The following is a 15,350-nucleotide window of genomic DNA, read 5'->3' as shown; positions in this document are numbered from 1 at the left end:
ACGCGGGTTTGTTTCAAAATGCTGAATTAGCTGCGTGTTTTTTCAGAATGGGGCTTGATTTTCTTTAAGATCGTATCAGTTTTTAAAAAAAAAACAACAGAAAAACCAAACAGCAGCAGCAGCAGCAGCAGCACACCAGGAAGTGTCTCAGCAACTTCCTGCATGACCCCCGGGCCTCACCTCTCACCTGTGGACCGGCGGAGGAGCTTAAAAATAACAGAGGAGCAGAGGAGGAGGAGAAGGGGGGGAAGCGGAGGTGGGGGAGGAGGTGAGGGGGAGGTGGTGGGGGAGGAGGAGGAGGAGGAGGAGGAGGAGGTGAGGGGGGTGCACGGAAATAAATAGGGCACAGATGCAGATGAGGTAATCCGCGGGAGACGGCCCGAGCGTGAGGTAATTTATGCATAATGCATCGTCTTATTCATAACAACAATTCATAATTCATCCCCACCCAGTCACTCGAACCCGCCCCTTCCTCGTCCTCGGCAGCAGAAGTAGCAGCACTAACAGCAGTAGTAACAGTAACAGCAGCAGAAACAGCCGTAGCAGCAGCAGTAACAACAGCAGTAACACCAGCAGTAACAGCAGCAGCAGCAGCAGCAGCAGTAACAGCTGCAGCAGTAACGGCAGAAGTAACAGCAGCAACAGTAGTAGCAGCAGCAGTAACAGCAGCAGCAACAGCAGCAGTAACAGCAATAACTGCAGTAGTAGCAGCAGTAACAGCCGCAGCGGCAGTAACAGCAGCAGCAGTAACAGCAGCAGCAGTAACAGCAGCAGCGGCAGTAACAGCAATAACTGCAGCAGTAACAGCAGCAGTAACAGCAGCAGCAGCAGTAACAGCAGCAGCAGCAGTAACAGCAATAACTGCAGCAGTAACAGCAGCAGCAGTAACAGCAGCAGTAACAGCAGCAGCGGCAGTAACAGCAGCAGCAGCAGTAACAGCAATAACTGCAGCAGTAACAGCAGCAGCAGTAACAGCAATAACTGCAGCAGTAACAGCAGCAGTAACAGCAGCAGCAGCAGTAACAGCAGCAGCAGCAGTAACAGCAATAACTGCAGCAGTAACAGCAGCAGCAGTAACAGCAGCAGTAACAGCAGCAGCGGCAGTAACAGCAGCAGCAGCAGTAACAGCAATAACTGCAGCAGTAACAGCAGCAGCAGTAACAGCAATAACTGCAGCAGTAACAGCAGCAGCAGTAACAGCAGCAGTAACAGCAGCAGCGGCAGTAACAGCAGCAGCAGCAGTAACAGCAATAACTGCAGCAGTAACAGCAGCAGCAGTAACAGCAATAACTGCAGCAGTAACAGCAGCAGTAACAGCAGCAGCAGCAGTAACAGCAGCAGCAGCAGTAACAGCAATAACTGCAGCAGTAACAGCAGCGGCAGTAACAGTGATGTTTGTAGGAGGAAAACGGGTAAATACAGTCTGTTCATATCATAATATTCTCCTCCTCCCGCCAACCCGCTCGGATCGATGATGTGACAGGTGGACCCGAGCAGCCACTCCAACCCCGTGCCCCCCCTCCCGCACCCCCCCCATGGCTCCACCCCCCACTGCATGTGCTCTCTGTGCTTTGTTTTCCTGCCTGCCTGCCTTCGCTGATTAAATATTAAAATCCACCAGAGAAAGAGAGACTTCATCCCATATTCTCCAAATCTGTTGCTTTGGATGGAGAGAGAGAGAGAGAGAGAGAGAGAGAGAGGGAGAGAGAGAGAGAGAAAGAGTAAGAGAGAGAGAGAGAGAGAGAGAGAGAGAGAGGGAGAGAGAGGGAGAGAGAGAGGGAGAGAGAGAGAGAGAGAGGGGAGAGAGAGAGAGAGGGAGAGAGAGAGAGAGAGAGAGAGAGAGGGAGAGAGAGAGAGAGGGAGAGAGAGAGAGAGAGAGAGAGAGAGAGAGAGGGGAGAGAGAGAGTGTGACACCGTGTCACTCCAGCCTGGACTCGTTCAAATGCAGATGAATCAGTCAGTTCACACGAAGGGTTGGGCTTTGTTTGAAATTGGACCATTCCAGTTTGGCTTCTGATTCCTTGTTTTGATTTCCGCTTCAGAACAACTCTCGCTTCTCTTCAGAGGTCAAAAAAGTTCACATGTTTTTGAATTAATATTATTGAATTAATATTACTATTAGGCCCTGCGATGAACTGGCCACTTGTCCAGGGTGTCACCCTGCCTTCGCCCTAAGACAGCTGGGAGAGGCTCCAGCGGACCCCCGTGACCCTGAATAGGAATAAGCGGGTATAGAAGATGAATGAATGATGAATATTACTATTAACACCTGGAATAAACAATATCAGTGGTTTCTTAGAATCTTGCGTCACAAATACAACGTGGTGCCAAGTTTTAATCTGAGCTCATCATCATCTGCCTGCAGCCGCCGCAGCAGCACACCCTGTGTTGCTCTCCTGTCCTGCAGCACCTGAACGCATCGTCGCGTGGCTGCACGTCGCCGCTTCCCAGCTGGGCATTCAGCCGTCTTGCCGCCGCCGCCGCCGCAGTGACGTCAGCGGCAAGTGGCAGCATGCCGGCCCATCGCTCAACCGTTGGCTCCCTCAGTTTCTCACGCCCAGTTTTTTTCTTTCTTTCTCTCTTCTTAAATCCTCAAATTCGATCACGCCCATCGAGGGTTTTACGAGCGGTAAAGGAGCCTTTTAGCGTCTGCGCGAGCTCCAGCCCAGCTAATTCACCGCTGCCAGGAGAGTCGTTGCCGAGAGGTGTTTTTAGAGGCCCGACGCTCGGCCCCCAAGTCGGCCCTCGGAGAGCAATCGACGGACCTCGGACCGCGGCTTTGCCTCCGACCTACTTGTTGCTTTACATCCTGCAGGCGGCGTCTCAAACATCGGATTGACTGACAGCGCTGCGGTGTGGCCCAGTGTGGCACTGCGTCTTCTGGGATTGACACCGCTGTTCAGAAGATTTTTTAAAGAGCCCTAAAATGATTTAGAAATGTTTACATTTTTTAAGCATTCAACTTGTGCAATGCTGGAAGCGTGTTGCACCCTTGTTGTTCATTCTCTAAAACCATGCTAGGACATTCAAGTCAACAACTGTCAAAGTCATCCCATAATGCGTTCAGCATTGTAATGTCCTTCGCCCAGGCGAGGGCAAACTCTTTGACTGGTGGGGCCACAGAGGGGGGGTAGCGGAGCAGCAGCAGATGGATGGAGTGTTTTGGTGAGCCACCTCATAGGAGGAGAAAAAAATCTATCATGGGGTCTGTAGAAAACATGTTGCTTTATTGTCAATTGAAAATGAACCAAAGCAAAGTTGCAACCAAATCAGTGTCTTTGAAGCCCCACAGTGTTGAGCTCTTTATTGAAGTGACTCTGAAAACATGGAGGAAATGCAGCCGTTTTGTGACTGACTGACAATTAATATCACTTCTTCAAGTTTGAGATTAAAGATTAAAAAGCATCGCGGGCTGCATATGGCCCCCAGGCCGCAGTTTGCTCATGCCTGGTCAAAGCCATCCCATAATGTGTTCTGCACATCCCGACTGATTTCCCTGCACTAGCAATGTTCTTCACAGCATTCCAGAGCTGTTATAACGAAGCTGTTCAATGCAGAAGTGAGTCAGTGACGGCAAACCTTTGAACACTAGTGTATACAGATGTATATGTACACACACACACACACACACACACACACACACACACACACACACACACACACAATAAATATATGCACAGCGAAACAGCGGCCTCTCCATTCAGAGGCCTCCTTGAGTTGACGTGTTGCCCAGTCTGAACGGCAGTGTTGGCGGTGCCAACAGAGTTGTGTGTTGCCCCCTGGAAACACAACCCTGATGTGTTGTCGGCTGGCGACAGAGATAGGGAGAGAGAGAGAGAGAGAGAGAGAGGGAGAGAGGGAGAGAGAGAGGATGACCATCACCGTCGAGCAGCAACTTCTGTGCCTGAACTTATCCTCCGCTCCCATCAGTAAACTGCAGCGCCGCCTTGACGTCACGAGCGGCGCAGATTAAAGAGAGATGGGCTGATACCTCCGGTTACCCCTGGGACTTCTTTCTGTTTTTTTGTTTTGTTTTGTTTTGTTTTTTTTCTCCTCCCTGCCGTCTGAACCGTCTGTGTTGTGTCGCTGCAGGCCTGCAGGCGTCGGCCTATGGCAGCGTTTCTCAACGTTGTGGGCAGTTTCCCCCTTTTTTAAATTATCTATATTTATAGTGGAAATGTTGCAGGGCACACATCCATCCATCCATCCATCCATCCATCCATCCATCCATCCATCCATCCATCTTCAATACTTGCTTCTTCCTGCTCTCAGGGTCCTCAGGGTCTGCTCTTGCCTCTCCCAGCTGTCACAGGGTGAAGGCAGGGTGACACCCCGGACCAGTGGCCGCTTTATTAGGGCCACATAAAGACAAACAACCATTTAAAATGAACACACACACACACACACACCTACGGTCAATCTAGAGTTTCCAATTCACCTCACATGCGTGTTTTTGGAGTGTGTGAGGAAGGCGGAGAGAGCGCCGGTCGCAAGGACTTGAAGACGCATTGGAAGGTGACATGACAAGACAAGATAAATTAAAGGGGTTTACTCAACAAATCTGCAGGCAAAAGCAGAAGTCCCCTTTATGAGCCATGATTTTAATCGTAACCCCTCACCCCCTCACTCACACACACACACACACACACACACACAAACCCCTCCACCCCCCCGGGGGGGGGGGGGGGGGGGGGGGGGGGGGCTCCCTGCAGGGAAAGTCCTTACTCGGCTTCACCTGAAACCCATTTTGCGGTTTTGTTTGTTTGGGAAATGCAGGCAAATTCCAGGCCAGGAATGTGAGCACGCGGTATTAAAAGAGAGGGAGAGAGAGAGAGAGAGAGGGAGAGAGAGAGAGAGAGAGAGAGAGAGAGAGAGGGAGGGAGAGAGTCAGGGGCAGGCGTGGTTATTGTATTGGGGAGAAAAGAGAAGGAGGGAGGGAGTGAGGGAGGCCTGCGAGTGTGTGACAGATACCCGAGGTGCTGCGACCGGCCTGGAGTCCCCCCCTCCCCGAGAACAAGTTTCAGAGAGAGAAGTGTGTGTGTATGTGTGTGATTGTGCTTGTGTGTGAGTGTGTGAGAGAGAGACGGCGGTTCCTGGAAAAAGCAGCGAGAGCTGCAGAAATAAACAGGCTGCATGCCTGAGACTGTCCCTGTGATGTCACTGCTGGGCGAGAGAGAGAGAAAGAGAGAGAAAGAGCGAGAGAGGAGGTAGAGAGAGACGCCCATCGACCTCAGTGGGACAGAGGAGCAAAAAAAAGTGAGAGAGAGAGAGGGGGGGAGAAGAGAGGGACTGCAGCAGCAGGGAAGGAGAGAGAGGAGGAGCAGAGGAGGAGGAGAAGGAGTGATGACGAGGAGGAGGAGGAGAAGGGTAGGTCAGTGTGAAGGGTGAATCGCTGAGCATTGAGAGAAAAACAATTTAAAAAAAATGAAACGCACCCCCTGCAGCTGGCGCTGTCTCGATTCTAAAAAGATCAGCTTGGCGTCCTGCACGGCTGCACGGACGGCCGACCGTTGTTCCGTCACGTCGGCAGACTTTGCAGAACCTGCTGCGTCAGACCCGATTCAGAAAAACACGTTTCAGTCGGACACGTTTGCGTTTTCCAGCCAAAATTGCGACGTATCACCTGAAGGAAAGTTGGGTGTGGTCGTGAACTTGCGGTGACGCTGCTTCTCGTCGCCCCGGTGGTCGTCCTGCGGTACTACGAGTCTGTTTGGACTATACATCCAGGCACACGCGTGCTAATTTGGTAGGGCAGCGTGCGAGCAGGAAGCTTCGTAAGAACCCTCACACACACACACACACACACACACACACACACACACACACACACACACACACACACACACACACACACACACACACCCTGCCCATGTTGACATCAGTACACTGCAGGAAGACACAGAAGAAAACAGGAAGTCCTTGAGGCTTTAATTGCATTAGATAGAGCAGGAATGGGCAAACTACGGCCCGGGGGCCATATGCGGCCCGCTAAGCTCTTTAATCAGGCCCCCCAAACTTGACAAAATTATATTAATAGTAACTAATAAAATAGCTGCATTTCCTCCATGTTTTCAGTGTTTTCAGAGTCATTTCAATAAAGAGCTCAACACCGTGGGGCTTCAAAGACACTGATTTAGTTGCAAGCTTTGGTTTATTTTCAATGGACATTAAAGCAACATGTTTTCTACACATCCCATGATAGATTGTTTCCTCCTGTGCTGTGGCTCACCAAAACTCTCCATTCATCTGCTGCCCCCTCTGTTATCTTTGTCAGAGCTGTAGCATCCATATCAAGTGTGTGTGTGTGTGTGTGTGTGTTTGAGAGAGAGAGAGAGAGACAATGTGTTGCCGTTCTTGGCATTAAACTCTTTTTTTTCTTCTGAAATTTGGAACAGTAGTGTGTAAGGATGCACCAATACCACTTTTTTTACAGTACTTGCATTTTAGTACTCACCGATGCTGATAGCAAGTACTCAATAACTACAAATCATAGAATTATTTTCCACAGATGATCTCGTATCCTCATTTCAGATCACTTCACACCGCTTTTTTTTTTTTTTAAATGAAAAAACAAGTTCCAGTGTCTCACGTCGTCGTCATCCCTCTCCCCGCAGTGGACATCAATTCGGCCCTGCCGCTGCGTCTTCCTCCTGCTGCCATCCCCATGGACCTGCGGGTGGACCACCACCACCACCACCACCAGCAGCAGCAGCACCAGCAGCAGCAGCAGCAGCAGCAGCAGCAGCAGCAGCAGGTCTCCCCTCCTGGCCAGCAGACGGCCGGGTCAGGCCAGGGTGGCGGCGGTGGCGTGGTAGCGGCATCGGTGAGGGAGCAGCAGCTGCAGCAGGAGCTGCTGCAGCTGAAGCAGAAGCAGCAGATCCAGCGGCAGATCCTCATCGCCGAGTTCCAGCGGCAGCACGAGCAGCTGTCGCGGCAGCACGAGGCGCAGCTGCAGGAGCACATCAAGGTGAGCGCCTGCATCTGCGCGTTTGAAGGGGGTAAGGGGGGGAAGGAAGGGAGAGCGGGGCTGGGGGGGGGGGGTGTTTGATGCACCCGTTCCTGCCGTGAAGAACGTGTCGTTTCCCCGCTGATTGGGCCCGACAGCCCGGCTCCCTCCGCCGCTCCTGGCGCCCGTCGACGACGTTAATCAGCTGCTCAGAAGAATGAGGCGGGTTGCTTTGCGAATTTCAAACAAGGTCGCCGGCGCAGCCAGCGTCGTCTCCGCTGAGTCAGAAAAAGAAAAGAGATTTTTAAGGCTCTTGACAAGAGAGTGCCAAAGGTCCAGCGTGTGAAATTTTTCAGGAATCCCGGTATTTGAGGAATCCCGTCTGACGCAGCCCATATTTAGGGAGCCGCCCTCAGTTGGGCTTCCTTAAAAACTGTTGGTACAAGATGGCAGCTAACTGGGAGCAAGACCCTTATTGCTCTGTGTTTTTTGACCAGCTGATGGTTGACCAGCTGATCCCATGCGGTCCTTGAGGTCGGAGTGGAGGCGCTTGTGTTGTCTGACATGTCTCTTTTTTTTTTCCCCCCCTACTGCAGCAACAGCAGGAGCTGCTGGCGCTGAAGCATCAGCAGGAGCTGCTGGAGCACCAGAGGAAGATGGAGAACCACCGCATGGAGCAGGAGCTGGAGAAGCAGCAGAGGGAGCAGAAGCTGCAGCTGCTGAAGAACAAGGAACGCGGCCAGGAGAGTGAGTTGGAGCCTGTTTGCTGGATTTATTTATTTGCCCGTTCAAGGTTCAAGGTTCAAGGCAGCTCTATTGTCAATCCTACAGCATATGTAACATACACAGAGCATTGAAATGTTGCTACTCTGCGGCCCACGGTGCAAGGATAGCATGCAGAGAACAAGTGAGAAGAAAAAAAAGGGCCAAAAAGTATGAAACTAAAACTAAATCAAGAGCAGCAACAAACATTAGGAGCAAGGAAAACAAACTGGTGGCTGCTTCGCACCTCCCGCCGCAACTGCGAATATTTCGGACTAGAAAAAGCACCACAAGGAGGGGGGGGGGGCGGTTGGTTGCGACGACAAAGTGATAATTTATTATTTCTTTTTGGACCATCACAAGCACGTCAGCCCCCCAGAACTGCTCGATTCTTTGAGTTTGTGCGTCCCGTCCGTCCCTATTTTACTGATACAGGGGGATAGCGGGGGATAGCGTGTTTGCTGCGCTAAACGAGCCGTATGAGCCGGCGGCCGAGCTAAGTTATTACCGCCGGCCTTCCTGGACGCCTTTCAACAGCCCATTGAGCAGCGAGCGGCCGCGAGTCCTTGAGAGGAGTTTTACACTCTGCGGATGGAGGCTGCATCTGCCTGACGGTGTGTGTGTGTCTGTGTGTGTGCGTGTGCGTGTGTGTGTGTGCGCGTGCGCGTGCGCGTGCGTGTGTGAGGCTCTGCTGACTCCGTTTGCTGTCGCCTGTACTCGCCTCTGCAAAATCAGATCCTGCGCGACGCAGTGGCGGGCCGTCAGTGCCGTCATATTTAATCCAGCTTCAATGAATCCACCTCATATCGCCCTCGATATGAAACCACGGCGGAGGAATCCATAGAGAATCACACTGACACATCACATCACCTTCATACAGGGAACCTAGTGGAGCAACACTCCAGTTTCCAGTGCTTTTAAATCATAATTAAGACTCAGCAATCCAAAACAACAACAACAACAACAAATAAACAGCCCTCTGTGATGTCACAAAGGGTGCAGGGTTACACACCCAGTCTGTTGTTGATTCCACTTTGGGTAGTAGGGCCAACAAAGCATCAGTTTTAGCAGGAACCTGTAACTTTATTATTTATTTATTTTCTTTTACTTTTTTTTGGTGGGAAACTGTAAACAGAGGGCTAAATGAGCTCCAGATCATTCGTCCTGCGAGGCCATTGGGAAATGGGTACAACGCAGGACCTCCCACGTCCAACTCGGTCGCACCCCGTTGTGCCTTTCTCAACATTTCTTCTTCTTCTTCTTCTTCTTCTTCTTCTTCTTCTTCTTCTTCTTCTTCTTCTGTGGTGGCGCAGGTGCGGTGGCCAGCACCGAAGTCAAGATGCGCCTCCAGGAGTTCGTCCTCAACAAGAAGAAGGCGCTGGCGCAGCGGAGCCTCAACCAAGGAGGACTCCCCAACGACGCCCCCTACTGGTACCGGTGAGTCCCAATTGGTTATTGCCTTAAGATTTATTTTTCTTTTCATTCATTTCATTTTTTTCATTTATTCATTAAAAGGTTTAGAAAAGCAAAAACATGCAGCCATGCTTAGCGAAGAAACACCAACTTCCTCCCTCTTTCTCTCTGCCTGGGTTGCTGCACGTAGCAGCGGAGGAGGCGTGTCCTCTCCCAGGGTCACTCGCAGTCACGCTAATTGAAATATTAGAAATCTATCATAAAGACGTGAAAAAAACTGCCCCAGAAATACAACCACACACAGAATCCTGACACTTTTTGAGGGAGACGTCCCTGCTGCCAACTGCCGTCTGCATGGTCACATGGTGTCAGCGAGTGATGGATGGATGGATGGATGGATGGATGGATGGATGGATGGAGCGGCCTCACACTCATGCCCTGCAGGATATTGGGAGGTGATGATGAGACGCGGCCTTGAGCCTGTTTGCTCTGCACAGGTGTACGGCGGCGGCTGCCGTTGTCCAACAGCGGGCGGGCCGGCGTCACGCCAAATGGACGAGAGAAAAAAAAGCGTCAGAGTCACGAGTCGCTCGGCGCCAATTCAGTCCAAACGCCGAGCGTGTCGGGGAGGAATGAAGAGAGAGAAACAGCACATTTTGAAATATTCCACCGCAAGTTTGTGCTGCAAAGTGGGGCTTGAGAGAAACGAGATTGCAAAATGCAAAATGAGATTTATTTACAAGCAGTTATATATTGAGCGCAGTGGCGGGTCGTCAGAGCCAGCTGGGCCTATAAATGCTTAATAAATAAAGTATTTTTACTTCATATTAACTAAAGTAAAAATAAAAACTTTACGGGAAAAGTTTCCACTAAATCTGATAATAAAGTTATTCTCCATATTCTGTTCTTTTCTTTTCCCATTATATATCAGGGGGTCAAACTCAAATACACAGTGGGACCAAAATGTCAAACTTGGACAAAGTCTCGGTCCAACGTTGATATTTATTGAGCAAAATCTTCCTCCAGACAGAACAGTGAACCTTTTTAATATGGACCCAAACAAGTTTTGCTTCAACCTTAATATGGAACAACGCAAAACTTAATACTATGCAAGAAATTACTTCATATTTCACACATGCAAAACACAGTTTCAACTTAAAGAACACGTTGATATAAACAGAATTTCCAAGAATTTCAAAAGTCGCCTTGTGTTTTGCGTGCGCTGCAAACAAAAAAGATGAAAAAGACACATCGTCGAACAACACAGAAGGAGTTGCATAAGGCTGGTGTGTGTATGTGTGAGTGTGTGTGCGACCCAGTGAAAGCGCCCACCAGCGAAGGCTCTCTGCAGCCCCTCCCCACACACACACACACACACACACACACACACACACACACACACACTCTTCTGTCTCTTTCTTACGCGCCTTGCTTGCATGTTCATCTACTACTCACTACATTTATACCTTCATATGCATATATTGGAATTGGAATTTCTGCTCAAACTCCCCCTCTCTCCTTTCTCTTCTTTGCTGCAAATGTCCACAGCAAAACCCAGCACAGCTCCCTGGACCAGAGCTCGCCTCCGCAGACTGGCATGTCCACCTACAACCAACCTGTTCTGGGCGTCTACAACCCTCGGGACGACTTCCCGCTGCGAAAGACTGGTACATCACACACACACAGATGCTAACGGGCTCTATTTAGACGGCACTGAAGCGTAAAACGCGGCATAACTCTGCACCATTAATTGCGCCCACGTTAGGTGAATGGGTTCCTTTTCTCAAACCAAATGCTTTTTTGTGTGTGTGAGTGCGAGAGAGGCTGTTTTTTTTTTTTTTTAAGTGGTCGGGCTTGTTGAGTTCAGAAAAGAGTAACAGGAGGTCTGGGCTCTCTTATTAATGACCTGATGAAATTTCAAATGTTACTCGTTTAAAGGTCCAGTGTGTAAAATATTTAAGGAATGGTTCTTGATCTTTATTTTTGAACCTCTCCGGGTCTCCTGAACGCAGCACGTCGATCCCGCTGATCTTCCTGCTTCACTTCCTGGTGGTTTAGCCATACAAAGCCGCCTCCCGAGTTCTTGTTTCCACCGCTGACCGACTGAAACAGTCGGCCGAGCTGCTAAAATCCTCCAGTACGCGTCACTTGGAGAAAGTGTGTTCTGTGTCCCAAACACCGGGCTTTTGGACGGACCCGCGGACTGAAGAAGCCTTCCCAGAGCGACACCAGCTGTTTGCAGCGGTGCGGGTTTTTTTTTTTTTTTTTTTTTTTCCAAAATCAGCTGTGCGCAGAGCCTGCTTGTGTGTGTGGTTGCGTGTGGTTGTGTAGCTCCGAAGCAGCGGTCGTCTTACAGTGCAATTATTCACTTAGCGCGGCGGCGGCGGCGGGCGGCTACCGCCCGGCCCCTGTTGACTCTCTCAGCGTTCGGGGGTTTTTGCTGGCGACGGCCGGCAAGATCGACCGCAGTTTACACTGGCCCACACAGCTGCATTCCACCCTGGGAGGGAGGAGCAGGAGGAGGAGGAGGAGGAGAGGGAGGAAGAGGGGAGGAGGAGAGGGAAGAGAAGAAGGGGGAGGAGGTGGTGGAGCAGAGGTGGAGGAGGAGGTAGAGGAGTAGAGGAGCAGGAGGAAGGTGACAAGGAGGAAGAGTGGGAGTGGGGGAGGTAGAGGAGGAGGAGAAGGTGGAGAAGAAGCAGGAAGTGGAGGAGGAGGAGGGAGGAGGAGGAGGAGGAGGAGGAGAGAGGAGGAGGAGGAGGAGGAAAAACGAGGGGGTGAGTAGAAGCGGAGGAGCTTTTTTTCCCTCCTTTATTGTTTCTTCCCGAAGAGCAGAGTGGAAACCGGTGCTCCGCCCTCTCGGCTGGGACCGGACATCTGTCCGTGAGGTCAAGGTCTGTGCTGTGAGTCCAGCAGAGCACAGACCCCTCAGCCACCCTGATATTTGGCCGCCAGCAGCAGTGAAGCGCTTCGCTTCTTGCCGTTTACTTATGGAAATGGAGGCCTGGGAGGGGGGATGGGGTGGGGGGGTGGTGCGGGGGTGCGTCAGTGGCGCCTTTTATTCTGCCGCCGGGCCAGGCCGTAAAGTAGACCCCCGGAAAACAGCCACGGGATGCTTGAAGGCTCCTCCTTGTTTGTGCGTCTCTCATCTCTGCCCTTGAAAAATGAAACAAAATTCTGGGAAATTCAAATCCGGCAGACCGAGCTGCAGAGCTTCGGTTAGCGCCGTCTTCAACGGAATCACAACCGTGTTTCTTCTTTTTGAAGCTATTTTTGAAATCACGGTGAAAGCCGGACGGGAAAGCCTTGGAATTCAGCAGCCGCCCTGCAGCGCTGCGACCAGGCGTTGAAAGGATGTCACAGCAATATCTCTCTCTCTCTTTCTCCCTCTCTCTCTCTTTCCCTCCAGAGAAGTAAGAAGACACTTAAAAATAAAACAACAATAAACCAATTAAGTAACGATAATTTCCTTCAATGAACATCCTGTCCTCATTGATGCGCCAAAATACCAGCAGTGCATTCTGGGATTTGTAGTACTAGCGCTACGTGTGCTGTATAACAGTAGGAGGCCAGCAGCTCTAGCAGTGATTTTCTATTGGCCTCGTGAGCCAAATGTAATGACACTGCGGGCCAAATTTGGCCCGCGGGCCAGAGTTTGACACCTATGCACTAGTGTGATGGAAAACATTTAGCGCCTCTGTCATGTGCGTGTGCGCTACACGCACACACACGCACGCACACACACACACACACACACACACATCTGTTTCACGGTTACAGATGAAGAAACATCTCCTGGCTGGTTAATCTGGTGATGTCACAATCAGGGAGGCTTTTGGTTTTAGTCCAGGGGAGGGTAAACTGTTTGACTGGTGGGGCCACAGTGGGTTGTAAACTGTGTCAAGAGGGGGGGTAGCGGAGCAGCAGCAGATGGATGGAGTGTTTTGGTGAGCCACTTCATAGGAGGAAAAAAATCTATCATGGGATATGTAGAAAACATGTTGCTGTAATGTCAACTGAAAAGGAACCAAAGCAAAGTTGCCACAACCTCAGTGTCTGTGAAGCCCCACGGAGTTTCTCTATTTATTGAAAAGACTCTGAACACACTGAAAAATGGAGGAAATGCAGCTATTTTATGTCCGACTGACTTTAAATTCGGTGGGCCGGATTAAAAAGCTTAATGGGCCGCATATGGCCCCTGGGCCGTAGTTTGCCCATGCCTGCTTTAGCCCCCTCCCCCTCCCCTCGGCTCCGTAATTAAAAATTGGATTATGAAAAGTGAAATTATCCGTGGCGGCTGGCTGGCACCGCAGAGTAAACAGGAGCCTCGTCCTCGGCGGCGGCAGCCAAGGTGACCCGCTGCTCCCTCGTCCACACGGCGGCGGGCGCTAAGCGCCAAGAGCCCGCCCCCTAACATTGGACCTCATTGCTTTCCTTCTCCCCCCCCCACTGGCAGCCTCGGAGCCCAACCTGAAGCTGCGCTCGCGGCTGAAGCAGAAGGTGAGCGAGCGGCGGAGCAGCCCGCTGCTGCGGCGGCGGGACAGCCCCATCACCACCGCCAAGAAGCGCTCCCTGGACATGGCAGGTGAGGGACGCGCGCGCGCACACACTCGTGCACACACACACACACACACACACACACACACACACACACACACATGCTCCAGCATCGGTGTGTCCTGACGGTGTTTCTCCTCTCCTCCCGGCCAGACTCTGCGTGCAGCAGCGCCCCCGGCTCGGGCCCCAGCTCGCCCAACAACAGCTCCAACAACATCCCCAATGAGAACGGCGTGACCATGTCCATCTCCAGCTGCACCGAGGTATCGTCTGCCCGCCGGTCGCCACTTTCAGCTTTGTAGCCAGAAAAAAGAACACGTTGCTACTTTTGCTAACTTGGTTTCCACCAGAGGGGGGCGCCGAGCAGCCGCTCCCTTCACCCTCTAAATGCCACGTTTGCTTCACGCTGCGGCTGATTAAACATTAAGTTTGTAAAATTTGGTTTGATTTACGATGTTTATATTGGTAAAACGTTAACATACTGCCCATAAATACATAAATAAAAGTATGTACTCGCAGTACAGTAAAAGTAATGTGGTTTTCCTCCCCTTAGAACAGTTCTCAAATATATAAGAATATACTACACAGAGCAGTAAGGCTCCTAGTTAGCTGCCGTCTTGCAGCGACAGGCTTCCTTAAAAGGTTTGAACACTGGACCTTTAAAGGTTAAGCGTGTAATAATGAAGGTTTTCAAGAAGAAACAGCGACATCAAGTGGTTACATTTTAGATTGCAGCGTCTTTCACTCACCCTCCCTGTCCCGAGCTTGCCAGTGAACTACATGGATAACTCGTCCACCTTCTTCTTGTGTTTTCCCGAAATACGAAACGCCATGCTGTCAGGCAGCTGGGTTGTCCACACCAGGCTTCCTTAGGAATATGGTGGTGCAAGATGGCAGCTAACTGGAAGCAAGACCCTTATTGATCCATGGAGAGTGACTTTTATTGTACTGCAACACTATTTGCAGGCAGCATATGAAGCTTTTACCAATATAAAAATCATAAATCAGGCCAAATTCTGCACACTGGACCTTTAAGGCAGAAGGGAAGGCGAGAACGGAGGAGTTCAAATCAGGCTTGGCCACTAGGGGGCCGTGATCCATTGATTGAAACGTCTCATTTGATTCCTCGTGTATTTATATCAACAGACTTTAGTAATCATTGAGTGCAAGGGGTGAAAGTCACTGTTATTCTCCCCGACAGACCATAAAGTCGTACATTCAATGTCAAAGACACATGCTAAGGTTTTGCAGTGGCAGAAGGTAGCGACGTCCTCCTGACTCCTCCCCCTCCCCCACAGGCGTCTCTGGCCCAGAGACTGTGCGGCGCCGCCGAGCTCTCCCTCTACACGTCGCCGTCGCTGCCCAACATCACGCTGGGGCTGCCCGCCACCGCCACGCCCACCGCCGCCTCCAACGTGAGCCCCAGACCTCAGAGCCAGCAGACCAACGCTGTTGTTTTTGTTCGTCATGGCTGTTTTTAACCCCCCCTCCCCGTCTCCTCCAGGTGACGTCGGCCCAGCCGGACGGCGGCCTGCAGCCGGCGCTCTCCCTCAGCCCGCCCTTCCTGTCCGGCGCCCACCTGGGCCCCTACCTGGCCGAGGGCAGCGTGGGGACGGGCGGCCACGGCGCCCACAGCCCGCTGCTGCAGCACATGGTGCTGATGGAGCAGAGTCCG

The 15,350-nt window shown here is 51.3% G+C and overlaps 1 protein-coding gene across 1 annotated transcript in view; it reads left to right on the top strand.

Annotated features, from left to right (window-relative positions):
• Nucleotides 1–6,602: 6,602 nt before the first annotated feature.
• LOC142881500 (histone deacetylase 4-like) overlaps nucleotides 6,603–15,350 on the top strand; it is a 27,005-nt gene continuing 18,257 nt past the window's right edge. Inside the window, exons 1-8 of the mRNA XM_076015810.1 lie at nucleotides 6,603–6,967; nucleotides 7,543–7,693; nucleotides 9,022–9,145; nucleotides 10,670–10,788; nucleotides 13,575–13,703; nucleotides 13,829–13,938; nucleotides 14,974–15,090; nucleotides 15,180–15,350. The exon at nucleotides 15,180–15,350 is cut by the window's right edge and continues 22 nt beyond it. Coding sequence (XP_075871925.1) covers nucleotides 6,665–6,967; nucleotides 7,543–7,693; nucleotides 9,022–9,145; nucleotides 10,670–10,788; nucleotides 13,575–13,703; nucleotides 13,829–13,938; nucleotides 14,974–15,090; nucleotides 15,180–15,350 — 1,224 coding nt within the window. The 5' untranslated portion in view covers nucleotides 6,603–6,664. The remainder of the gene's footprint in view (nucleotides 6,968–7,542; nucleotides 7,694–9,021; nucleotides 9,146–10,669; nucleotides 10,789–13,574; nucleotides 13,704–13,828; nucleotides 13,939–14,973; nucleotides 15,091–15,179) is intronic.

This window comes from Nelusetta ayraudi, unplaced genomic scaffold (assembly GCF_046127955.1).
Source record: "Nelusetta ayraudi isolate G7.1 ecotype Tasmania unplaced genomic scaffold, CSIRO-AGI_Nayr_v1 ptg000197l, whole genome shotgun sequence".
NCBI lineage: Eukaryota > Metazoa > Chordata > Actinopteri > Tetraodontiformes > Monacanthidae > Nelusetta > Nelusetta ayraudi.
Note: the sequence above shows the minus strand (reverse complement) of the source record. Positions and strands in the feature narration are given on the sequence as shown.